The sequence below is a fragment of the Monodelphis domestica genome, chromosome 3 (assembly GCF_027887165.1).
Source record: "Monodelphis domestica isolate mMonDom1 chromosome 3, mMonDom1.pri, whole genome shotgun sequence".
NCBI classification, from domain to species: Eukaryota; Metazoa; Chordata; class Mammalia; order Didelphimorphia; family Didelphidae; genus Monodelphis; species Monodelphis domestica.
In genome coordinates, this window is record NC_077229.1 from 259,217,801 (window position 1) to 259,245,746 (window position 27,946).

The 27,946-nt window shown below is 37.6% G+C and overlaps 1 protein-coding gene across 3 annotated transcripts in view; it reads right to left on the reverse strand.

Annotated features, from left to right (window-relative positions):
- RAB31 (RAB31, member RAS oncogene family) overlaps window positions 1-27,946 on the reverse strand; it is a 261,556-nt gene that overhangs the window by 6,187 nt on the left and 227,423 nt on the right. For all 3 annotated transcript variants that reach the window (XM_007487716.3, XM_007487713.3, XM_056823652.1), the window contains one exon: window positions 21,356-21,465. In XM_007487716.3, coding sequence (XP_007487778.1) covers window positions 21,356-21,465 — 110 coding nt within the window. The remainder of the gene's footprint in view (window positions 1-21,355; window positions 21,466-27,946) is intronic.

Below are 27,946 nucleotides of genomic sequence, written 5' to 3' on the forward strand. Positions count from 1 at the left end.
TACAAATTCCATCTTTGCTTTTGCCCTGGTTTGGCCTCATCAAGCACAGAGGAACATAGATAAAAGCCCCTCAAATATGTTATTTCCATGAATTCCAATTGTGTCTGGAAAGTCAGCAGTGCAAAGGTTGCTCATGTCAACTGTTATCGTGAAATATCCCCATGAGTCAGAAATCTGCCTCTCCCCTCAAAATGTGTTATGTTAAATGCTAAGCATCCTATCCTGGAGCTGCAACCACTAAATTATACGAGGCCTTCAGAGATCAGGCTGTTTGATGGCAACTTGCCAAAGGGAAAATTATGTGTAGAAAAAAAAATTTATATTTCCTTTTCAAAACTAGGAGGAGGAGGGGACCGGAAAGGGAGGAGGACAGAATGTAAGCAAAGGAAGAAATATGCCATATTATGACATTATATTTCCTCTAACTTTCCATCAGGGAATCTCTATATTCCTCCTGATGGACAAAAAAAATCTGTCAAGACTTTTTTTTTTTTTGGTCATGAGTATAACATCACATTATTCTGTCAAAAAAAATTTACTCACTAGTGAGTATAATTACTTTAGACAACTAATGAATGTTCATGAATTTGCTAATTATAGATGATCCTTTTTTGTTAATGATAATGAACAAACTCTCCCTTTCTCATAAACTGTTACCATGTATTTGGAACTTGGCTGGGGACACATGGCTAGTGTCTGAGGCCAGATTTGAACTCTGGAAGATGAGTCCTCCTGACTTCAAAACTGTCATTCTACCCACTATGCCACCTAGCTGCCCCACCTGGCACATAATGTGTACTTAATAAATGAATGGGACTGTGTGACTCTGGGCAAGTCGCTTAACTTTCTTTGCCCCAGTTTCCTCATCTATAAAACAAGCTGGCGAAGAAAATGGGAAATCATTTTAGTATCTTTGCCAAGAAAACCCCAGATGGGGTCACAGAGAGTCAGACATGATTGAAAATGACTAAAATAATAAATGTGTCTCCTTCCAAATCAAATACTCTTTCTACTGTACCACATTTCCTCCCAACTTTGTAATTCTTTCAAAATGATGTTTTTTAAGTCCAAAGACATCCTTAGGGAGGTATAGAATCTGAGGCAATGGTTCTCCCCAGCCTCTGCCTTTCATCTCTTCGAGATTCCTTTCTACACAAGGTGAAATCTTGTGGAATCGGATTGTCTAGAGGATTCTCATTTGGTTCAAATTTGGGTTGGACAACATATTCTCTAAGGATGCTTCTAACTCTGAGATTCTGTGATTCTTTGATTCCATGTTTCTATGTTTTATTTTTTTATTATTTTATTTTTATTTTTAAAAAAAAGAACATACAAAATTTTGCCTTCTGTCTTAGGATCAATACTAGGTATGGGTTTCAAGGCAGGAGAGTGGTAAGGGCTAGGCAATGGGGGTTAAGTGACTTGTCCAGGGTCACCCAGCTGGGAAATGTCTGAGGCTAAGAGGGAACAGGACCTCCCCTCTCTAGGTCTGACTCTATCCAATGAGCCACCTACCTGCTCCAGAAGGTTAGTTTTTGATTCATGACACACCTGAGTATGCACCCCAAATTTAGCAATGGATGCTGTCATTTGCATCATATTCTATTGGTTTCGTGTGGTCCCTAGGCAGTAGATACATCCCCATTTTATAGTTGGGGAAACAGAGATAGACAGAGGTTAAGTGTCCCACTCAGGGTCAGCTAGTAAGCTTTAGTCCCTTAAACTTGAACCAAGTCTTTTGAATAACATAATAATGACTCATCGCTATATAGTCCCAAACCACATATTTTGAAAAGGACACACCTTGTCAAGAAGACCTTGTAGCTGGAATTCTGTGATGACTTAGTATGGCAAGAGGAGGAGAAGGAAGTGACACATCTAAATTATGCTTTAAAAGGCTCAGGACACAAATACAGTCAATAAATAACTTTTCTCCTTCCTTGCCCTACCTAACTTTCACCGTTACTGAAGCATCCTATGTGAGATAGGCTCGGTTTCCCTCGCAATAAATTCCCTCTCCCTATCCGTTCACCCCATTTCCCCAAGGAGGGAGGGAAAAGGGTTTTAGATAGAGACAGGGACCCCCTTTTCCCCACTTTCCTCTCCATTCTTTCCTCCTCTCTATACTGAAAGTCTTAACCACTCCAATACAAATAAACAACCCCTTAAATACAGTACCACTGAGGTACTGATATACATGTGTATAAGACCCAGCCTGACTAGGTCTTGCTCTACCCTTTCCTTGAGGAGGCAAGCAATTTGATAGAGATTATACAGGTGCAGTCATGTAAAACATATTTCCATAGTAGTCATGTGGCAAAAGACCCCTAGAAACATAAAGTTAAAAAAAATCTGCTTCAATCTGCATTCAAATTTTATCAGTTATTTATCTGCAGATGGGTAGTATTTTTTATCATATGTCCTTCTGAATTGTCTTGGATTGCTGAGAATAGCTGTCATTCATAACTGATTGTAGTACAATATTGCTGTTTCAGTGTCCTATATATCATCCTGGTTCTGTTCACTTCACTTTGTGTCAGTTCATATGAGTCTTTCCAGGTTTGGGGGGAAGGGGTTGATTTGATTGTTGTTAGCTTTCATTTCTTCTTATGAAAATTATACAGTCAAATACTTTGACAATATTCATTGGGGAATGCTTTTTATTCTTATGTTTATACAAATTCCCTATATGGATAAAGGGTGCCCCAAGTTTTAAGCTTGCTTAAAATGGCATTAAGCCTTTTGGGGCACTCTGTATCTGATTTCAGACTTTAGTAAGAAACACTTCATGTATTTTCCCCTAGTTAAGACTTTTCCTTCTAATTTTAACCATATTTATTTTATTTATGCAAAAAACTTTCAAGTGTATATAACTGAAATTGTTCATTTTATATTTTATGATCATTTCTGTCCTTTGATCAAGAATTCTACCCTTATCCACAACCATGATATCTCTCCCATAAATATGATGCATTTAAATATGAATTATGTATCTTTTTGGAGTTTATGATGATATATGGTATGAGACACCAGTCTAAGCTTAAATTCTCCCAAATTGATTTCTAATTTTCCCAGCAGTTTTTGTCAGATGGTAAAATCTCACCCCTGTAATTAGATTTATCAACTATTATACTATTATATCCTTTTGCTTTTCAGTATTGCATACTTAATCTAAATAAGAAAGTTTCAGCCATTTAAAGACAGTTACCAAGTTACTCCTAAGCATCTTCCTCTCTGGGATAAATCTCAGTTTTTTCATGCAATACTTATATATGATTTGTTTCCAAGACTTCTCACCATTTTGGCCACCTTCCTCTAAATACTTTCCAACTTGCCAATTTTGTTTTTAAATGTGTGGTCCAAAATTCAACATAGCACCCCATAGTCTGACTTTCACAGAGTATAGTAGGATTATTGCCTTCACTTCCCAGACGCTATAATTTTACTAACATAGCTTAAGATGGCATTAGTTTTTTTGGTCAGACATGTAATACTGCTGACTCATATTGAGCCAGCTGCTTGAAGTCAACTCAAAGCTCTGTGAGTTATTAGTGTTGTTTTTGTTGTTGTTGTTTTATCCAGAGCAACTACTAAGTCAATATTTCCTCCATCCTGTACTTGGAAGGATTTTTTAAAGTATAAGACTTAATATTTATCCTTATTAAAGTCTTCTAGTCTCTTTTTTGAATCTTGATTCTTGACTCCTAACTTTAGATCATGTGCAACTTAATAACCATGTTTTCTTTGTCTTCCCTTAACAAATGAATAAATGTTGGATTGGACAAGATCAAGGATCATGCCCAGTGATAGCCTTTAGAAACATGAACTAGGTTCAAACTGATAACCATCCATTAATCACTACTTTTCTACTGCCATAGAAGAAACAGATGGAGTTTGAATGCAAATTGAAATATCATTCTTTACTTTATTTTCTCCATGAATTTTCTTCTGGTATAAGTAATGTATCTTTTTTCCCCAATGTGACATACATGGAAATATGTATTATGTGATAATATATGTACAACTGATATCATATTATGTGCCTTCTTGGGGAGAAGAGCATGGGAGGGAGAGAACATAGATTGCAAAATATCAGAAAATAAATATTAAAAATTGTATTGCCAGAAATCTGGAAAAAAATTAAAAAATATTTTTAATTACTACTTTTTTGAGTCTCTCACATATATTAAGTGTCTAAGGAATGTTTGTTGATTTTTTTTGGGATATATTCATTTAATTAATCAACTCAACATATTTCTATGAACCTCATCAATGTATTCCCTCCAAAGATGTTGATTATAATCCAACTATGCTTGCCTATCCAATGTGATTTCTTGTTTGTGTCCTCTGATAAATCTTCCATAGCTGATCTATTCAATCTATTATTAATCCACCTAACTGTACCATATAATCCAGCCCACCTTTTTTCCATTTTGTCCATATATTAGTACTGATTCTGTTAAAGGTTCAACTGAAATTTGCATAAATAAGTTCTATCATATTCTCTCAATCTATTGTACTAATGTTTTTTTAAAAGAAATCAGTTTGTGTCTTGAAAATATTCATAATCGAATATAATAAGAAAGGAAAAATTATTTTGTTTCAGAGTACAAAAAGAGGAAGATCAACTAATAAGAGAAGTGTACTTTTAAAAGGCAAATGTAAATAGAAGGGGGGGAAAGGAGCAAGGACTCCTGTCTCATGGTCAAAAACATTACAATTTCACTCCAAGGTCAGTCACCAAATAGAGTCTGGCAAAAGGCCATACATAGTGTTCTGCACCAAGGTGATCACCATGGAACAGAGTTAAATCAATATTATTTACATGAGGAAAGGGTAGGCTAACAGAGCCTGAAGAGGTTCAGAGCATCATCTGTATGTTTCTGTTCTTACACTCCACCTTAAAAACAAATCATATTTGTGAAAAAAACATAGGGTATTTTTTTAATGAGATTTAGATTGGGTTCTGAATTCTGAATAGGAAAATTCTGAATAGGAAAAATTAAAAGATTTTAAAAGTTCAGATTTCCTAGAAGTTAATAGGCCTGAAAAAAAACCCCATGTTTTTAAGGGTTTCTTCAGATATATAATACATGAAAACAAGAATTCAGCCTGTGGAATTTTAGTACAACCATGACCTGAGTGGCTAGAACAAGATTATAATGAACAAAAACTAAGGAGCATTTTTATTTGCAGCAAGATTTTTGTCTTCTGTGGTGAAAAGAAGCCATTTTTTTTGCATTTTTTGTCGCATCCCAATGTTCCCATGTGCATTCCTCACTTCCATTATATTTTGGGGACAGGTCTCCCATTATCATGTTTGACGTATTTTTTGTCGTATTATCTGCTCCTCATTCTCTTTCTTTACTTCACTAATATCTCCCCAATTGTTTCTGAGAAGCTTTTGTAATATGGACACTTTTCAGTGCTATCTGTTTATTTTAAAGACCAATGTTGGTTTTCTAGTTCCCATTTCTCTCCTCTGATTTGATGAGTGTGTTGTGTTTATTAAGTCAATCAACTCTTCTAGGACTGAGCAATATTTTACTCTTGAAAACATGACCTTATTGCTCACCACCTAGACTGTGTATTTAGAATATGTAGTCTATATAGAATAAAGGGAGAATCCTGCTCTAGAAATAAAGAACCAAGGCAGATGATAAATGTGTCCTCCTTTGTACTTCCCCATCACAAGCCACTGTTGCTACCTTGGTGAATTCGAAAAGGCAGCAGTAGAGAAACTGGAGAAATTATTTTCAAGGGATTAAATTAACCAATCACACTAAAAGGGCAGGCCTGAGACCTTCAAAATAATCTAATGGTGAATCAGCTTTGACATTTTTCTACATGGCAATTAGGAGATTATTCTTGCTCATGCTATTTTTATGTATGGGTGAATTTCCTCCAAAGAGAATGGACATTATACGAGTAAGGACTCCGGAGTGAAGTTTGATATGGCCAGCAAAGACACAAGAATAGAACTAAAATTAAACTAACAAAGAGTAGGAACTCAATACCTACATGCATGAGGCTGGTGCTTAGGGCAGATTCGTCTTAATAGGGATCTCTACAGAAGTGAATGCTATGAGGAATTTTTATTTCATTGTAGAATCAAAAACTGTGTGTTATGTGGTCTTGTCTCCAGCTGAGGGAGGTTTTGTCATATAAGAATCAGAATTATATCTGGCCTCATATTAACACTGAAGAATAGGACTTGATAGAAACAGGTATTTCAAAGCTGTACAAACTTTAAAAAGTGGATTTGTCACTCCATACAAATCATTATGGCTTTTTTTTTTTCCTCTTTAAAGAGAAATGTAAGCAGATCTCTCCCTCTGTTATTTCCTTTCCTGGCTGCCATCAAGGGCCTTTGTCAAACTCCTTCTCAATTACTCTTCCCAATACCCATTCTTCTCCCTCTCCATTTCTCTGCCCATTCCCCTCCTTCTTTATACAGCCTATCCATACAACTTAGATGGTTGACTTTTGGTCTTCACTATGGACAATGTAAAGCAATGTATATTGAATATAATGACCAGGATATGGAGCCATATGGTTCATCTTTACCAAGTGGCTGTTCGTGTTCCTGGATGCATAGAAAGTCATTACTACTCTTATAAAATGGTACTGGATGATTGCTTGGAACCTATTTTAACCCTGCTGATCATTTGACATTCTTTTATTTCTCAAAAAAATGTATTAGGTACTTACTATGTACCAGACACCATTCTAAGCATGGGGACACAGAAAGAGGAGTAGTCTGACTCTTTCTGTACATAACTGGTGCTTAATAAATAAATGCATCTTAATTGAACTTAATTGAATTGAAAAGTACAAGAATAGTAGTACTGAACAGGAAGAAAAGAGAGGAGAGGAGAGGAAAGGAGAAGAGAGGGTAGGGGAGAGGAGCTCTCCTCTCCAAGCTAAAAAAAATTCTCAATATTTTCAACATGGGAATATCCAGATTTTTCTATTATTAGGTATTCAATTTACACAAATTTCCCCTATATATTATTCCTAGGGCATTTTAATAGGCTTTTTAAAAATTAAATTTCTGATAGCTGTTGAGAAAATGGAAATGGGTGAACCTCAGCTACCCACTCTGAGCTTTGCTGCTTGCACAGGTGTTATAAGTTCTGCCTGAGCTTAATAATCACTCCTAATGTGAGGATGCTACGACTTCTGATCCAAAAGTAGTTGAGAGAATACTAAGGGCTCAGATGGCTTCCTCAGGGACATAACTAGTACTGAGTCTGAGAGAGAGTCAACAAAACCTAACCTTTAGTGATTTCTATTCCCAAGACCAAAGGCAGTTTGCAGCATTGCCTAATGCATAAATTTTCAACAGATACATGAACAACACAGAAAAATGCAGATACAAACACATTGAAGAAGCCACCTAGAAAACCAAAAGTTCATAATCTATGATTTGGAAGGGACATCAAAGGCCACAAAATCCAATCTTTACCTGGCCAAGAACCCTCTTTACAGTAGTCCCAACAAGTGCCCATCCAGCCTCTATTTGAAGACATCTAAATACAGACGCCTCTAATTGTTAGAAAGCTTTTTGTTATGCCAAGAAGAAATCAGTCTTCTTAAAGTATTACAACTTATTACTCCTTAATAAACACTTCTTGAATTAAAAAATACATAAAAATAAATGATTATTCATTTTTTGCATGTAACGGAGAAATATTTAATGAAATAAATAAAAATAAAATTGAAAATGGCCTTTGACTCCAAATGTCAGACGCTTTGCACTATTCTTTGCTAACATAGTTTAGTTTTGACCTTCTGCAAGTAAAATCAACTTGTTATTCTTGAACATGTTCTCTTCCCTGGAAGACTGTAAGCTCCTCCAGGGCAGGGATTGCTTTATTCATCTTTGTATCTTTCCCAGGACTTTACCAAGTACTTTATAAATGAAAGATGCTAAACAGATGTTTGTTGAATAGAGAAAAAAAAAACTTACTACTCCTGATTCTGCCCCCTGGAACTCTGTAGTACAAGTCCAATCCCCCTTCAATGACATAGCCTTTCAAATGATCAGTAACAGCTATAATAACTCCCATTTTATGTCATTTCTTGTCTAAACATCCTCCTTTCCTTCAAATGGCATGATTTGAAAGTCCTCAATATTCTTGTTGCCTTCCTCTATACTCTCCAGCATAGTGATGCCCTTCTTAACCAAATCCCTGAGCCGACCTGCCACAAAGAAGAATTACCTGCTTTCCTTGCTCTCCCATATTGTCCTGCCACTGCAATTACACCAACCAGTACCAAAAGCAGCCTAGATGTTCAGGCTTTCCCTGAATTTGTGGAATGCTTACAGACACCCTTAATGTGCAATAAAGGTGGGAATACCTGGTTGTGGCTAGTGGTAACAGCTGCTGCCTTCTTTTCTCCATAGATCATCTCCCCTACCTCCCTAATCGTGACAGCATGAATAAGCTGAAATTCTGGGCATGCAAATTAAGTCCTTGGTATTAATAGATATGGTATTCTGATTCATACTAGGAGAAATCCCCTTTGCAAATTCTCCTCTTCATTTCTGAGTTCCAGTCCTTATAAGACCTCTTTATAGAACCCTATTATTTCCAGGATTAAATATAAATTCCTTAAGTCTTTAAATGCCATCATAACTTGGTTTTTTCCTATCTTTCCAGCCTTCTCACCCTTTACTTCTCCTCCCTGCCCTAGCCTATCATGGCCTAAGCAGGTGCACGCACACACGCACACACACACACACTCTAGGATTCAGCTGTCTCCTGTCTATTATTCTCTCATCTCCACTTCCTGACTTCTCTGGCTTCCTTCCTCAGTTAAAGTCCTTTCTTATGTAAGATTCCTTTCCCAGGTGACAATCTTGGTGCTTTCCCCTTTAAAGTTGTCTTCAGTTTACCTGTTTCTCTCTTACCTAAACATAGTTGTTTTCCTGTTGTCTCCCCTTATCAAAGTGTGAGCAACCTTGAGAGGGCTGATTGTTTTTCACCCTTTCTTTAAATCTGCAGCATTTTAGCACAAAGCCTGGCACAGATAGACATAAATGTTGAGTAACTCACTCCCCAAAACCTCCCATACATGTTTTTTCTTTCCTCTCATTCAGCCACAACCCCTTTCAGGTCCTCATCACCTCTTGCCAAGACTACTGCTATATAAACCTTCTTTTTTTTATGTTTTAATTTCTTTTGTTAGATGCTTCCCAATTACCTTTTTTCTGAATCCTTACCTTCTCTCTTCAAATCAAAACTGTGTATTGGTGCCAAGGCAGAAGGGTTGAAACAGCTAGGCAATGAGGGGGCTAAGTGACTTTCTCAGGGTCACACAGCTAAGAAGTGTCTGAGGCCATATTTGACCCAATGAATTCCCATCTCTAGGCCTGGCTCTCAATCCATTGAGCCATCTAGCTGCCCCTCTCAATTGTTTTTTAAATGAATGAATGAATGGATGAATTTTTTCAGTTACATATAGAAATAATTTTTGACAATTGTTTTCTGACATTTTAGGTTTCAAATTTTCTTTCTCCTTTTCCTCCCACTTCCTCAGTGCTTTCATGCAATGCAAAAGCAATAAACTTCTAACTGGTCTGTCCCCTGCCTCAAGTCTCCCCCCACTCTAAGTCATTCTCTACTCAGCTGCTTTGATTTTTTCTAAATCTGAGGATATCACCTCCCTGCTCAATGAGCTCCAGTAGCTCCCTATTACTTCTGAGATCAAATGTAAAATCTCTTGCTTGGCATTTAAAGTTCTTCATATCCCAGCCCCTTCCTGCCTTTCCAGGCTTCTTATTCCTTCCTCCCCTCTATGCATACTCAAGATCCAGCTCACTGGCATACTAGCAGTTCCTCTGAAGTGACATCTCCCATTATTCCCCTTGTCTCCCCTCTTTGTTTCCCTGGATTCCTCCAAGACTCAGTGCAATCCCACCTATTTACAGGAGTCATTTCCCAGCCCTTCCAGCTACTAATGGTTTCCTCTTTCAAATGACCTTCTTCTCTATCTCTGAGCACACAGACCTGCAGGTACTTATTATTTACTTGGTACCTCTCCATTAGAATGTGAGATCCTCAAGGTTAGGGACAACGTTTTTGGTTTTCTTTGTACCCTCAGCCCTTGGCACAATATTTGACATGGCGAGCATGTCAAATTTGGGGGCAGCGAGGTGCCTAAGTGAGTAGAGAGCCAGGTCCAGAGATGGTAGGTCCTGGGTTCCAATCTGGTTTCAGATACTTCCTAGCTTGTCTGTCCCTGGGCCAAGTCACTTCACCCCAATTGCCTGGCCCTTACCAATCTGCCTTGGAACCAATAGTCAATATCAATTCCAAGTTAGAAAGTAAGGGTTCTGGAAAAAAAAAAGATAACTAACATTTTGCTTTTAACACTTCTTTACACTGATCACATTCTGCCTCTGCCATACTCAGTTACATATTTTATTGCCTCTTATTAGATCCTAAGATTTCCCAACATTGGGCCTATGTTTTAGAAAATCTTTCCCCCCCCCCCCCAATTTCCAGATACTAGTACAGTGCTTTCATGTCATAGGTGCTTTATGTTTGTGAAGCATAAATAAATAATAATGCATCTGTATAATGCTAAATGAGGCAGTAAGGCAGCACAGTGGATAGAATGCTGGGCCTGAAGTCAGGAGATCTGTGTTCAAATCTGATTTCAGATTCTTACTTGATGGGTGGCCCCGAGGCAAGTCACTGAACCCTGTTTGCCCCTCTATAAAATGAGCTGGAAAAGGAAATGGCAAACTACCTCAGTATTTTTGCCAAGAAAAAACCCAAATGGGGTCATGAAGAGTCAGAGGTGACTAATCAACAACAACAACAACAAAATAGTGCTAAATAAAAAAAAACAACAACTATATAATCTCTTACAATTTTTGAAAATCATTTTCTTTCATCTCATTTGATTCTTATAACATCCCTGTGAGATGTCTAGTTCATGTATCACCATTTGCAACATTTTGTAAATAAGGAGATTGAAGTTTTGATTAAGTTGAGTATCGTGCCTAAGGTCATAAAGCATAGAAATAGAAAAGTCAAGACCCAAATTCAAGTGTGATTCTACATCCAATAGTCATGCTACCACACCACATTACTAGAGCTTTCATTCCACTGAAGAACAGAATTTTTAATGCAAAATGTATTTATATCTCCCACAAATTCTCTATCCTTTCTGAGCTAATATGCTCCAAGACTAGGGATCCCCCTAGGAGTCTTACAACCTCACATGAGTTGTGGAGTGATTTCTCTTCTGTTATCCTGTCATTGGGAACAAGCTCAATAACAAGCAGGGAAGTAGGGCATCAGCAGGCTCCTGGTATATTGGCCACACTGTGCCCTAATTATGTGAATGTCTGGAGCCCAGTGATGGCTGCTTTTTTTCATCCTGTACCTATAAAGGCCACCTATCACACGTGTTTGTTAAGCCTCTACTCTGTCAAGAACTAGCACTGGGTTCAAAGATGTGGGAAATATCACAGAAGTATGAGATAGTGCTTCTGATCCAAGGAGTCTAAAATATCTCCAGGAGACAAGACAGACACAGGAAACAATGGCAATGAGGCCAACTCCTAATAGCTTAGAAAATAACTAAAACCAACTGCAAGATTATTCAACTCAAGGGGATCTTAATGAATTCTTCAAACCTAACACATCAAATCTATAGAAAACAATCAGAGAACAACATGAAACAATATAATTAAGTGTCCCAATGATGGATTCAGACATAGATAGATAAAGATAGACAGACAGACAGACAGACAGATAGATAGATAGATAGGGAGAGAGAGAGAGAGAGAGAAAGAGAGAGAGAGAAAGAGAGAGAGATAGAGAGACAGAGAGAGACAGAGAGACAGAGACAGAGAGAGAGAGAGAGAGAGAGAGAGAGAGAGAGAGAGAGAGAGAGAGAGAGAGAGAGAGAGAGAGAGAGAAGAGAGATGGAGGGGGCAGCTGGGTGGCTCTGGGGTTTGAGACAACAGGTCCTAGATTCAAATCTGGCCTCAGATATTTCCTAGCTGTGTGCCCCTGGGCAAGTCACTTAACCCCCATTGCCTAGCCCTTACCACTCTTCTGCCTTAGAACAGAACCAATACAGAGTATTGGTTCTAAGACAGAAGGTAAGGGTTTGAAAAAAAAAATAATATATAGATGATATATACAGATATATATATATACATATGTAGAGCAAGGAGAGATTACTGTGTACCAAAGTAGCAAGGGAAGGCAGACAGAGAGTCAGAGTTGAGGTTTGATCTGGATCTTGAAGCATAGAAAGGAGTTTTGTATCTGAAGAAGAAAGTGGGGGGAGCAGCTGGGTGGCCCAGTAGATAGAGAGCCAGGCTTGAAGATGGGAGGTCCGAGTTTCAAATCTGATCTTAGACAGTTCCTAGCTGTGTCACTCTGGGTAAGTCACTTAACCCCAATTGCCAAATCTTCACCATTCTTCTGTCTTGGAACCAATACTTAGTATCAATTTTAAGATTAATATGTAATTTTACGGTAAGGGTTTTAAAAAAGAAGAAAAATGAAGAAGAAAAAAGAGTAGAACAGTCCATTCTGTAGGAAAATCAGGAGCAAAAACACAAAAGGGGGGGATAAAAGCAGCACCTCCTACCATATAAGTATAGAAACCATGGACTTAAACCCATTCATGAAACAAGGGGATATGTTAGAAAAGGGAAGCAAATATAATCTCAACTAGAAAGCCTTTAAAGGAATTTAAAAGAGGTTTTCTGTAACAGGTTATCAAAAATTAGATAGAAGTTTCTTTGTTTTCTCATATGGTCCAATGTCACCAGATCTGTGAATATATACAATTTCTCCCCTCTCTAAGTCTCATCTGAACCTTCCTGAAAATTCTACACAGTAGGCCTATCCAAAGAGCTAGAGGCCATTCTCTGAGTCTCTTGACATGTGGAAGCCAATGGAGCCCAAAGGCTGTTGTTCATCACTTATCCCTCCCTCTCATTATCATCTGACTAACCCACCAAGGAGATCCTTGATATATCCTTTAGATGATTTCTCCTGAGCAATCCTTTATCTCGGTGGAAGGTTTCCGTATACTCCCTCTGATCATGCATCCTCACACTGTCCTTCAGGCAACCCTCAACTCTCATTCATCAGGAACTGTGGTATTCCATGACTCACAGCCACATGTCATCAGCAACCCACATTCTCATTTACCAGACCAAAAAGGAAAAATGTTCAGCGAGGGTTGATTTTAAAACCAAAAATCTGTTTCTTTTTTAATCTAAAGGGATAAACACACATACACTCCTTAACACCCAAATCAAGGGCAGAAAAACTTCCTGAGGCTTGCCAAGGTTAATGTCAAGAGCCCAAAGAAGAACAACAAACAAACCCAGGGTTAAGAATACACAGAAGAGAACAAATTATACACACTGGGAGAAAATAATGAGAAAAAAGAAATGATTTTGAAATTTGTCTCGGGGATAAACCTCTATCCCAGGATGCCTGGCAACCTTACAAGTCAGGGCTCAATCTGGCCCACGGATTCCAAGGACAATAATAGATTATGTAAGTCAAACACACAGAGTATTAAGTACCTTTACTGGAATCTGACACTAGAATAACCAAGCAGTTTTTCAAGTCGTTGTTATGTACTTGCAGCTGGAGACTTTTTAAAAATATATGTTGGTGAGCCATTTTCAGTTAGCAAATAGATTAGCTCATCATTAGAACACACAGTGGCCTCATTTCTGGTTTACAAATACTTTTGAAATGTAACAGAGACATTTGTTTCTTAATCTCGATCAATATAAATTTATTTTTAACACAGCATCCTTTTTTTCTACATTCATTCTTAATTGTTTTGGGTATCTTTTCTTTCAAGCATTTTTCTCTTTGGGACACTGCTTCTGGTAACATAAATGTCAGCAGTGTCTAGTTCTATTTTAAGAATAAGGGTGGAACACATGTAATACTAGCAGGAAAGTACTTGAAAATGCTGGTTACCTGTGATTATAATTTAAAGGATCCAGAAGGTTAGGATTTATTCTATAGAAATTCATAGTAGGGGAGGAAGCCAGAAGAGATGAAAGGGGTTTGTGTGTGTGTCTGTATGTATAGGCAGAAATTACACAAAAGAATATATAGCTAAAAGTTTTATTTTAATATTTGTGTGACAAATGCAAGGCAAAGTGGGAAAAACTGAAATAAAATTTTGCTTAACCAAGATGAAAGATGAATAATATTATGTATCTATAATACATTCAGAAAAAGTATAATTACTCAGGCAATATAGCCCATTGTTTCCTGAAATAGATAAAAATCTAAGGAAAAGCAATGTAGTTTAGAGATTTTGCCATCTCAATTATTCAAAGATTTGTTCTGTTTATCCTTCACTTTGTCCCATGAAGGCACAGTCCCAGCAGACAATATTTTATTCTGGTATTATTTATCCTGATGACATGCCTGCTGGATTCCTAATGCTCAACTCTAATATCAGCTACTTTGTGAAACTTTTCTTGATGGCTAACATTCACCATTCTAACACAGCACTTTGTTCTGCATCTTTGAAATGCAATATTTTGAATCATAGTTATTTCTATATGAGGCACATCCCTTCTCCTACTGGAATGTAAGTACCACCAGGCAGAGGCTCTGTCTTATCTAGATCTCTCCAGCACCTATCACAGAGTTAGGTGGGCACTTAGTAGGCACTTAATAAATATATTTGGATGAATAAATTAAATCAATAATAAAATTTCAACATTGGATATCTGGATTATGCTAAAGTTAGCAAATAAGAAATAATTTAAGCAATGTAGTATAGTAGATAAAAGCACTATATTTGGAGTCAGGAAGATCTAGGCTAGAATCTCACCTCAGATGTGAGGCAATTTATATAACCTTTCATTCTTTCATTCAGTATACATTTATTAAGTACCTACTATACCAGGCACTGTGCTAAGTGTTGGGAATACAAAAAGAGGCAAAAGATAATCCCCTCTCTCACTATGATTACAATCTAATGGGGGAGACAATATGTAAACACATATATGGCAAACTATGTAAAGGATAAATAGGAAATAATTAAAATAAGGAAAGAAGTAAAATTGATAGAAGGTGAGATTTTAATTAGGACTTAAAAAGTGCCAGGGAGGCCAGTAGTTAGAATGGCATAGGGGACAGGCAAAGAAAATGTCCAGAATAGAGAAATGGGGTGCCTTTTTTGTGAAACAGCAAAGAGTCCAGTGTCTCTGATTTGATGAGAATGTGTTGGGAAGAAACAAGAGTGAAAAGGGGAGGAGGAGGCTACATTATGAAGAGCTTTGAATGCCACACAGAGCATTTTGTATTCACTCCTGGGTAATAGGGAGCTACTGGAGTTTATTGTGTGTGGAATTGAGGAGAGGGGTGATATGAACACATCTGCAATTCAGGAAAATCATGTTAGTGGCTGAATGGAGAATAGATTGGAGTGAGGCAGACCCACCAGCAGACTAATGCAATAACCAATGCCAGAGACAATGAAGGTCTTCATTAGAGCAGGGGCAGTATCAGAGAAGAAAATGGGGCACATCAGAGAGATTCCCAAGGTGAAATTGACAGGCCTTGGCAAAAGAATGGATATGGTGGGGAATGGTGGGGTGAGAGAGTGAAGAATGTGGGATAAATCCTAGATTGTGGGACTGAGGGTATGGTGTTGCCTTCTATAATGACAGGGAAAGTAGGGGTGGGTGAGGGATGGTTTGGGGGAAAAGATAATGAGTTCTGTTTTAGACATTTTGAGTTTAAGATAGCTACTGGATAATCACTTTAAGAGGTCTGAAAGGCAATTGGAGATTTGAAGTTAGAGGTCAGCAAAGAGTTTGGGGCAGGATGGGTAGATTTTAAGAATCATCAGCATAAAGATAATTAAATCCATGGGAACTGATAGAATCATAAGTAGTTAGAGGTCAGCAAAGAGATTGGGAAAGGTAAGATAGATCATTTTGCTGTTGTTCAGTGGTTTCAGCCATGTCCAATGCTTCATGACAGCATGTGGAGTTTTCTTTGCAAAGATATTGCAGTGGTTTACGATTTCCTTCTCCAGTGGCAAACAAAGGTTAAGTAACTTGGTTAAGTAACATAGCTCACAAGCATCTGAGGCCATTTTTAAACTCATGTCTTCCTGACTTCAGATCCAAGCTCTATCTACTATGCCACCTCACTGCCCCCTCAGCAAAGGGATAATTAAATCCATTGGAGCTGATGAGATCACTAAATTAAATAGTACTTAGGGAGAAGAGAAGAGGACCCAGCACAGAGCCCTGAGGAATACCTAAGATTAGAGGAAATGATCTGGAGGAGGATCCAACAAAGGAGACAGAAAGGGATGATCAGATAGGTAGGAGGAAAAGCAGGAGAAAGAGGGGTCCTTAAAACCCAAAGAGAAGAGAAAATATCAAGAAGGAGAGAGTGACTGTGTAAATGGTTGCAGAGAAGTCAAGGAGAATTAAGGTTGAGAAAAAAATTATTGAATTTGGAAATTAAGAGATCATTAGTAACTTTGGAGAGAGCAGTTTCCATGGAATGATAAGGTCAGAAGTCCATTGGTAAAGGAGGCTAAGAAGGGAAAGAGAAGAAAGTGGAGGCACCTATTGTAGATGCCCTTTTAAAGTTTTGCTAAAAAGGGCAAAAGAGATATAGGATGATAGTTAGCAGGGATGGAAGGATCAACTGAATTCTTCTGGGATAGAGGAGACAGGGACATGTTTGTAGGCAGTAGGAAATGAGCCAATAGAGAGGAAGACTAAAAATAAGTGAAATAGTAGATGGAGTTGATAAAGGAGAAAATCCGTTGGAGGAGATGGGATGGAATGGGATCACTTGAAAAAGTAGAGGGGTTAGGCCTAGTAAGACATAAAGCCACTTCATTATATGGGACTGGAGTAAGGGAGAAAGTAGTAGAAGGCATCTGAGTGAGAAGAGTTAGGGAAGACAGGAGAGGATGGAGTTCATTGGAAATGGGCTCATTTTTTTTCTATAAAATATGAGGCAAGGATCTCTGCTGAAAGGGTGGAAGGTGGGGATGGGGAGTTTGAGGAGGGATGAAGAGGTTTGAAAGAAACACTGTGGAGAGTGGGATAGTGAGTCAATAAGGGAGGAATAGTAGGATCGCCTAGCAGGCAGCAAGGGCCCAGATGAGGATATGTAACATAATTTCTAGTGAACCCAATCATAATGATTGGCTGATTCTCTCTACCTTTGTTCAGCTGCATGTGTGTAGGCATGAAGGTGATAAATGGTGGGAGTTTGGTTAGATGTATTCATCTATATGATAAGGACTCTAGGATTCAAGAGAGGATGACGGTGTAGAGATGAATTGGTTCACCAAGCAGTCAAGATGGGGAGAAAAGAAGAGTGTGGCTACTTCTGGAGAGATGACCTGGGAAAGAACTGAGCCATCAAAGGACTGGAGGTAATAGTGAGGATTATGCCAGAGAAGGCAGAGAGGAAGATGAAAAGCCAATAGATTAGGATAGGATGGGAAGTGTCTGAGTCCAAATTTGAACCCAGAACCCCCTCAATCTCTGGGCCTGATTCTCAATCCACTGAGCCACCCAACTGCCCCCTATTACTTATTTTAAAATGATAGATCTGCTCTATCTCAGAAAGTCTCTCAGAACTAATGGAGTTCACTAAAAACATACAATTACATACAACACCAAATTACATGCCACAAAATCACAATAATTTGGCGTTAATAATAATAATATTAACATTTTCTAATAAATGCATCTATCATTTGATCATTGAATCTCATTAGGTGGTTACTAGTCCCCTCCATAAAGCCACCCACAATGAATGAAATCATTCAGTCTCTGGACAAGTGGTCTAAGTCCCACCTACTGAGAATATAAATGAGTACTTAGGGAGTAGGAGGATTACTATGAGAAGTTCATCTTGTAGTGGCTTAGAAGATAACTAAAACAGATTGCAGAGTTATACAACTGAAGAGGACTTTAATTAATTCTACAAACCTAGACATTGTCCTTTACTGGAAAGAAAACAGTGAGAGGGGATTGAGGGTTTTTCCAGTAATTCATCATCCTGGAGTTCAACAACCAAAGTCAACAAGCACTACAAAATTCCTGTACTATGGAGAATATGAAGTGAGGACAGGAAAGGAATCCTTTCACAAAATTATTTATACTATGATGGCTTTGAGCAGCTAGAGCTGTAGGGAAGATGGAGATGACTGCAAGGAACTAATGAATACAAAGGGATACAGAGGTCTTAGTCACATTCCTCTTTAATTCTCCATATAGTATACTTTAGGTCACAGTCCTCCATCTCCAGTGAGTTCTTGTTAAGGCCAAACCAAGCAAAAAAAAAGACTCCCTTTTGTGGGTCCCCATCTTTGAGGTTAAAGTAATGAAGAAATTAGTAAAGAAAGTAATGAAAAACCAGTCCAATGGAAATTCAATCCGTTCTGGGAAGTAACTGCCCCCTGTGCTTTGGGGGCCTCCAACAATGATCTCAGGCACAAATATCAAAACGGAAAAACTTTTCTTCTGGGGTTGTCAAGTTCCAGTGAATTTGAAAACAACTGATCACTGAGCCTCCAGCCTTCCCCTGGAAGAGAATATCCAGTAAGGTTCACCCAGCCATTTCTGCTTTCTGGCAGTGTCTCTGGGTAAGCCAATTAGAACTGTATGAGTTTTTGTTTTGTTGTTTGTTTGTTTTTTTTATCTCTTTTGGATAAGGACTCATGATGAGAAATGCTATCCCACCTCCAGAGAGAGAGAAATGATAGATTCTAAGTGAAAATTGAAGCATACTTTTTAAAAACTTTCTTCTTTTTTCTTGGTGTGTGTATTCTTTTGCAACATGGCCAAAATGGAAAATATGTTTTGAATGACTTCATATATATATACCTGATATGTTGCTGGCCTTCTCAAGGGGTGGAGGAGAGTCAAAGAAAGGGAAAAAATTTGGAACTCAAAAAAATTTTCCTAAATGAATATTAAAAAATTAATGTAATTGAAAAATGTTGTATGTGTGTGTTAAATAACTCCTTTGGATACAGAGGGTCCCAGGGCTGTTGTTCAAAAAGTACCTCCCATCATAAAGGCCAGAATAGAAAATCTTTATGGGCAGAGTTGGTCTTTCAGGAAAACTGGGCTTGCTACCAATGAAGGCACTTAAAAGGTCATTTATCTTAGAGCTTTATACCCTTTGAAACATGGCACTTAAGGGGGCAGCTAGGCACTCAGAGGACTGAGAGCCAGGCCTAGAGACAGGAGATCTTGGGTTCAAATCTGACCTCAGATGCTTCCTAGTTGTGTGATCCTGGGCAAGTCACTTAAGGCCCATTGCCTAGCCCTTACTGTCTTTCTGCCTTGGAACTAATACACAGTATTGATTCTAAGATGGAAGGTAAGGGCTTAAAAAAAAGAAAGAAAAATACCATTTATGGTGAAACTGAAACTTTTTTTAAAAACTATAAGGATAACAAGTTACTAAGCAGGAGACAGAGAAGGAAACTGACCTACTTTCCAATAGCTGTTCAGTAATGATGAGTCTTTTATGAACAGCTGCTCCCCCTAGTTTCCAGTTTGTTTGGGGAGGAGAGAAGATTTTCTGTCATTGTCCAATCAGGCAGTAGTAGTCACTGGAGGGTTAGCTATTTTTGCTTTGTTTATTTACCTTATCATGGCTGATTTCTTGGCATCTGCCTCCCAGCCTCCTCAGCAAGTGCTCCCCTCAAATGGCCCTTCTGCTTCCCAAATACATAAAGTTCTGCATGGTATTTACTATATACGATATACTTTGGAAATTTTTTAAAGTAATTTGAGAAAATTAAAATTATTCTATCATGGGATTTTTAATGGTTTTTAATAGTTTGTGACATCTTGGAATAATTATTAGATTCATTTAGTCCTTTAAGGTTCACAAGCTTTTCTTACAATCCTGGGGAGTGTTTTAGCTGAGCCTCCCATTTCTCTCATCTTTCAAGTCTTTTTACATCTCCTCCCCTCCCTCCCCACATATTCTTCAATCCAATGACACCAGCCTCCTTGCAGTTCCATGAACTCCATCTTTCTGCTCCAGGCATTTTCTCTGGCTGTTCCTGGTGTATAGAATTCTCCCCCTCCTCATCTCTACCTCCTAGCATCCTTCTCCCTACACTAAAATCCCACTCCTTACAGGAAGGAGGTCTTCCCAATTTCTCTTCCTTCGGTTATGTATTTTCTATGTATCATGTATATAGCTTGTTTGGATATGTATGATTGCTTGTTGTCTCCCCTATTAGGTTGTGAACTCCTAGATGCAGGCATTGGCTTTTGCCTTTTTTGAACCCTATGGTGGCTAGCACATAGTGGGTATTTAATAAATGCTAACTGACAGACAGAATGGATTCCAAAATAAAATGAAATACTATTTGAACAGTGCTTTGCAAACCATAAAGAACTTTTATATAAATGCTAACTAGTCTTGTAAGTATGTCTATCCCCATTTTACACATAAAGAAATAGAGGATGAAAGAGGTTAAGTGATTTGCCCAAGGTCAAAACTAAAAGTAGAAATCTAGGTGTCTTCTAATTCCAAATTCAGTTTTCTTTCTACTTGATTACAACGCTCTTCTCATAGAACGGAAGGAAAAGATCACAGATTCTCTGAGTTGGGAAAGAATTCAGAAGTCATTTCCTTCACCCTGAACAAGAATTTTCTCTACAACATCCCTGACACATGCTCATTTAAGCTGAATGTTAAAAATTAGAGATTGGAAACCTTTTTGGGAAACTTCATTCTACTCTCAGACAGCTCCATTTATTAGAAAGTTTGTTCTTATGTTGAACCTAAATCTACTACTCTCCAAATTCCATCATCTTTACTGAGAGCTTATGACATCCTTATTAAGTGTTCTCTCCAAGCTAGATATTCCTAGTTCTCTTAATCAATCTTCATATTACAGGGTCCCCAGTCCTCTCATTCTGGTTGCCATCCTCAGGGATAGTCTAGTGTGGCAATGCCCTTCTGACAACCCAGAACCCAAAACAATATTCCAGATGGTGATATGACCAGAGCAAAGCATAGAGGAATTCTTTCATCCTGGAAATGATGATTGTTAATACAAAGGTCATGCTGGCTTTATTTTCTTTTATTTTCATTTTGCCTACCATGCTTCATTATTTACATTTGGGAATCAATGGGCTAGAAGAGAGAATCACAGTTTCAGAGCTGGAGTCCTCTTAAAGATCAAATAAATCCAAGGCTACAGGTTTGAGCTCTCCATCAGCCAGAGCACAAGTTTCATATGATAGCTATACAACTGATCTAAGACAACTTTGAAAATATACACAAAAGATAAAAGAACAAGTTGATGTACTTACTGATTCCTTGAAAGAGTTCCTCAATATTAATAGCACATTTTGCACTTGTTTCGACTACAACTGCTCCTATGGATTCAGCATATTCCTTGGCATCCTTCATGGGAACCTCCCTAGAAAAGAGATAAAACACATATAGAAATAATTTATAAAGAAAATTTGGGAAAAACATTCTCTTCTAATCCACTCTTGGGGTGATAGAAATGGTCTTTCTATTTATTCAGGTCTGGAGTTGTAAAATTAAAATTAATATGCAATAACTCCAAATATTACACCTAACCCCATTTGCCTAGTGCTTGCTCTTCTGTCTTAGAGTTGTTAATAAGATAGATAATGGGGACAGGGAGGTGGCCCAGTGGATAAAGAGGCAGACCTGAAGACAGGAGGTCCTGAACTCAAATCTGGTCTCAGCTGTGTGACATTGGTCAAGTCAATTAACCCCAATTGCCAAGTACTTTCCTGCCTTGGAACCAATACCTAGTACCAATTCTAAGACACAAGGTAAGATTTTAAAAAGTAAATAAATAAATGGGAGAGATCATAAAGGCTTTAAAAAAAGGGAAAGAAAATATTGATTGAACCCATGCACGTAGATGGTACAGTGGCCAGAGTTAAGATGGATAAAAAAAGAAGTCAAAGATCTAGTCTCTGCATTCCAGAAGAACCTAGTAGAGGGCAGTTCCTAGCACTTTTCCTGGCACAAAGTGGGCACTTAAAATGCTCTCTGATTGATTAGAAGGAAAAGATAAATATACAAAGTTATTGCTATTTCTTGGCTTCCTTTGAAGGACAGCATTCCTGAGCAGACACAGTGAAGCACATTTTTATGCAAAGATTGTGTTTGTGGGGAATTAAAGAGAGGAAATGTGAAAAGAGTTATCCGGTCCACACGCCCGTGGGTGAGCTTTTGTTTGACAACACCCTTCCTAAAATGTGGCACCTAGAACAGAACGTGATGAATCGCCAAAGATTTGTTAATCATTTTCTACTGTCCAGACACTAGGCACTGGTGATACAAAGACAAAAGTGGAATAGTCCCCTTCCACAAAGAACTTATCTTCCATTTGGAGGACATGGAAACATATACACATATAATATATAAAAAAATAAAATAAGTAGAAGACAATTTGGGGAAGGTAACAGAAGCTGCAGGAAGATTAGAAAAGTTTTTCTTGCAGAAAGTAGCATTTGAGGTGTTTTAAAGGAAATAGGAGGTCCTATCTGTAAACCTTAAAATTTCTTAGACTTATAAATGTTGGAAATTTCACCATTGAGAAATTTCATACTTGAAAAATTTCCTACTGATAGTCTATTGGAATGTGAACCCCCCTTGGCATGGGAGGGTCTTTCTCCTCCCTACTAAAGATTACTTTAGGACAGAAACCTTTTGCTGAACAATGGAAAGGGCTTTGACCTATACTTAAGCATAGAACAGGAAGTTCTTTGAGTCATGATTGATTTTAGAATTGATACAATAGAGATACTTGGAATGACGCAATCAGGTCTTGGAACTTACAATCTCCACCCTACTCAGTCCTAACAGGATTTAGGAAGGGCTGCAGCATAGATCAAAATTTAATTATTTGAGAATATGACCTTCAACAGATATGTGCAAAGGGGCAGACCTCTGGGCGGTCCTGGGTTAAGCTAGAGCCACCATTGGCACAGGGAAGACATGGACAGTGATTGGTAGATGTGAGAACTGAGGGGAGGGAACTTAGATGGTTTCCTTAAAGATAGCGGGGTCTGAGGACTGAGGGGTGGTTGGAGAGGTTTTGCTCTGAGAGGTGGTGCTCTGAGAAGCTTGTTCTGAAGGAGGCTGGAGGTGAAGGCCCCTGAGACTCTTTCTCCATTTTGGTCACGTGAGTGATAGGGACTGATCTCCTTTCTTTGCCTCAGCTATCTAAGGGCTTGGGCCTTTGGCCCAGCCTAAGCAGAGGGGGTATTTAAGCCCTATTCCCTTCTCTCCTCCCTCTCTCTCTCTCTCTAATATTTTTCTTCCTCCTGTTTGTAATTAAAAACTCCATAAAAGGTTGACTGCTGACATGAGTTTTCATTTAGGAATTACATAGCTGAATTCCTTGGCGACCTTAAAATTAATATATATCAGTCTTTTAAAGTGATTTCCTTGTCACATATCTATGTGACCCCAGGCAAGTCATTTCAGCTGAGTTGTTTGGCCCTTGCCACTCTTCTGTCTTAGAACTGACACTAAGACAAGGGGGGCAAGAGTTTAAAAAAAAAAAAGGAGTTTCTAAAAGATGTAGGTGAGGAAGGAGAGCATTCTAGATTTTTTAAATAGCCCATAAGAAGGTACAGAAACAAGGCAGGGTATTGTGTAAGAGAAAAGGCATGGAAGCAAGTTGGGTTGAATTGCAGAGTTCAGAAAAGAGTGATGTATAAAAAGGTTAGAAATACTTGTTGGCAGAAGAACATTGTACACAGTAACAATTGTATACAATGTCAACTGTGAATGGCTTAATCTTAACAACAAAACAAGGATCCAAGACAACTAGAAGGAACTCATGATGAAAAAGGCATCCCCACTGCCATAGAAGGAACTGACAGCATCTGAATGCATATCGAAGCATATCATTTTCCATTTTATTTCCTTCATGATTTTTCCCCTATGTGATATGTATCTTCTTTCACCATATGACACAATAGGATAGCACGTGCATAACCTTTATCAGATTACTTGCTATCCTGGGGGGGGGGGGGGGGGGAAGAGGGAGAGAATTTGGCTGACAAAATATCAGAAAATGACATGTAATTTGATAAAAATTTAATAGATTATTTCAAGGGGCAGACAGGAAAGAAATATAAATTGGGAATGTGTTGCGAAAGCTTTTAAAAGTTAAAGATAGGTGTCTGGCTTCATAATATTTCACATAGTTATTAAGTAAACTGAGAACTTTTGAATAATTTGCATTATCTAAAAATGGAATATAAGGAGCCTTTGGAGGAAGTAGGTATCTATTATATGAAACTCCCCCTACTCTCTCTTATTCTCACTCTCTCTCTCAATATATATATGTGTGTGTGTGTGTGTGTGTGTGTGTGTGCATATATATGTATATATGTAGTACGGATTAAATTAAGAAAATTAGATTAAGAAAATACCTTTATAAATATATATATATATATATATATATATATATATATATATATATATATACACACATACTACAATTTGTTGGATGCTGAGGTTACAAAGATAGTTGTGAAGTAAATTTTGCCCTCAAAATGCTTAGTCTAACAAGGGAAAAGGCACATAGCCAAAAAATTGGTAAGTGTAGAGGAAAAGATCTAGGCAAGGTACTAATAGGAATTTAAGAAAGGAGTAATAAATAAATCAACAGGAAATGGACTGTGATCAGAGAAGGATTCATAGAGGAGGTAGCACATGAGTTGGGCTTTGAAGATAAGGAGAAATTCCAACAGATGGACCTGATGAGAATGGAATGTTGTAGAGAAATGAGAAAGGCATGAGCAAAGGGGTAGAGTCAGAACAGAAAAGGAAGAGTCAGAGAATAGCCAAGTGAGGATAGTACAAGGGGCACATGAATGGAATTAATTGTATATGAGGTGAGAAAAAGAGGTTGGAGCCTATTATAAAAATCCTTAAATGTCATGATACAGAGTTTATACTTAATAAGAATAGTTAACACTTACATATACCTACTATGTGCCAAGCACTGTTTTGAGTGCTTTCGAAATATTATCTCATTTGATCCTCACAATAACCCTGGAAGGGAATTATTATTATTATCCCCATTTGTTAAAGAAACTGAGGCAAAGAAAGGTTGAATGCTTTGCTCCAGGTCACATAGCTAAGTAAATGTCTAAGACCAAATTTGAACTCAAGTCTTCCTGACTCAAGGCCCAATGTCTATTCACTGTACCACTTAGTTGCCTCTCCATTTTGGGAACCAATAGAAATTTTTGAATAGAGAACTGTTATAATTTGAAATGTTAATTAGAAATATTATTCAGACAAATAATTCCCCAATTGATAAATGGTCAAAGAATATGATAAACAGAGTAAAACAACCTAAAGTCATATTTTAAAATGTTCCCAATCATGATTAGTTAGAGAGATGCAAATTAAAACAATTCTAGGGTACACTTATCAGATTGGCTAATATGATTAAAAAGGAATATGTTTAATGCTGGAGGGCATATGGAAAAAACAGGACATTAATACACTATTGGTGGAGCTGTGAGCTGACAAAAACCATTCTGGAAACCAACTGGGGCTGTAAAATTGTTGGGCCACAAAGCTATGCATAACCTTTGACCCAGAAAGATCACTATTAGGTCTGTATGCTAAAGAGATAACAGAAAGGGGGAAAAGACTTATTTGTACAAAAATATTTTTGTGGTGGCAAAAAATTGAAAACTGGGAATGTCCATACTGGGGAATGGTTGAACAAGTTGTGGGATATGACTCTAATAGAATACTATTGTGCGATAAGAAATGGCAAACAAGAACATTTCAGAAAAGCCTGGCAAGAGATATGAACTGATGCAAAGTGAAGTCAACAGAACCAGAACATGACCACATGACAAATATGGAAATATGTATTGTACAACAGCACATATATTATTTATATCTGATTATTTGCCATCTTAAGAAGAGAGGGAGAAAGGAAGAGAATTTGGATCTCAAATTTTCAGAAAACAAATGTAAAAAATTGTTTCTACATGTAATTGTGAAAAATACAATAAAATATTACTTGTGGGGGAAGATTATTTGGGCAGTGATGTAAGGAAAGATTCATTAAAGAGGAAATATATTGTAGGCATTAATACCAATCAGAAGGAAATACTTGAAGCAAGATGTAATGAAGGACTAAAGTTGATATATTGTAGTTGAGATGGAAAGGAAAGTCATGGATAAAAAGCCAAAAATGGATATAAGAAATGAACAAAAGGGAAAAGTCAAATATGAGACTTGGTCCCAGGGGAGATGATCATGCCTTAAATAGAAAGAGCAATATTAGGGGAAGGGGCAAGTGTTGAGGGAAGATGGTAAGTTCAGTTTGTAGAAAGAGGAGGTTGGAATTGATGACCTCTAAGGCCCTTTCCAGGGCAGCAAGATGGTATAGTGGATAGAGCTTTGAGCATGGGGTCAGGACAACTTATCTTCCTGAGTTCAAATCTATCCTTAGACACTTACAAGCTGTGTCACCTTGGAGAAGTCACTTAACCCAGTTTGTCTCATTTTCTTATCTATAAAATGAGCTGGAGAAGGAAAGAGCAAACCATTCCAGTATCTATGACAAGAAAACCCCAAATCAGGTCACAAAGAGTCAAATACAACCCAAAATAACTAAAGAATGACAAGAAGTACCCTTCCAAATCTATGATTAAACTTATGATCATGTTTCAAATCCAGACTTTGTTGCTTAGTTTCCATGTGAACTTAAGTATAGTATCTCCCTTCTCTAGGACCAATTTTCTTATCTGCAAAATATGGGAGCTATATCAGAAAGTCAGTGTGGCATAGAGGTGAATATTGGGTTTCCATTCTAACTCTGAAATTTAGCAATTACATGACCACAGGTAAGTCACCTAACCTCTCTGATCTCAGTGTCGTCATCTGTAAAATGAGGAAAATAATTAAAATATAATGATGTAGTGTTTTGCAAACTTTAAGGTACAATATAAATATCAGCTGTTATTTTTATTAGATTATCTTTAAGGCACGTTCAAGTGCTGAAATTTAGATAAAAATACCTGTAGTACTTTTCTAACAGGGTTGTTTTGAGGAGCTGAGATAATATATGTAAAGCACTTTGTAGAATTTAAAACACTATATAAATATAGGTTAATATTAAATCCTATAGTCCTCTAACCTGTATATGAGAATGGGAGTTTTGATAATTAAGGCACCCTTTTCAGAAGGAGGTTACATTCCAAGCCTTTTTTCCAGCTTAACCATTAAAACAGAACTATTCCAGATGTCCTCTGAGGCTCCCCTAATTAGTAACACAGGTCATATTTCCCTTAAGATTCATGATAAAAATTGAGGAGCTAAATATCATTACATAGAATCATAGAATAATTCTGATAATGAAACTGGAATGCCAGTGGCCCTTTTTATAAGTTTATGCCTATAAACCTATAAATTATGCCTCAGAAAAGGATGCTATGCCTAGGGCAGGGTGAAATAAACATGTATTATAGAACCTTTTTACAATTACAAAATCAAGATGGTGTTCTTGCTTTTTCCCCCAACACCCTAAAAAAAAAAGCCCAACATGATTCATTTTTCTCATGCATGCATTGTATTAAGCATATTATGCTTCTAAAATCCCCAGAGCATAAAAATCACACAGAAATTTCCAAGTAAACCAAACTCTTGGAAGCTGATAGGAAAAAAAAGAAAAGTTTTTCTTCCTCTCTACCCTCTTCCCATTGCCATGGCCCCCATCCAAGGTCAAGTTTAGAATGGCAAATAAGTTAGCAGTATTGTAGCATGGCAACAGTGAGCAGTATATGGTAGTTTAAACGTCTGGTGGAATAGTTTTTGTCACCACCATCCCACGTGTTTAAAGTATCTGGGCCAAAAATGATGGGAAATATTCA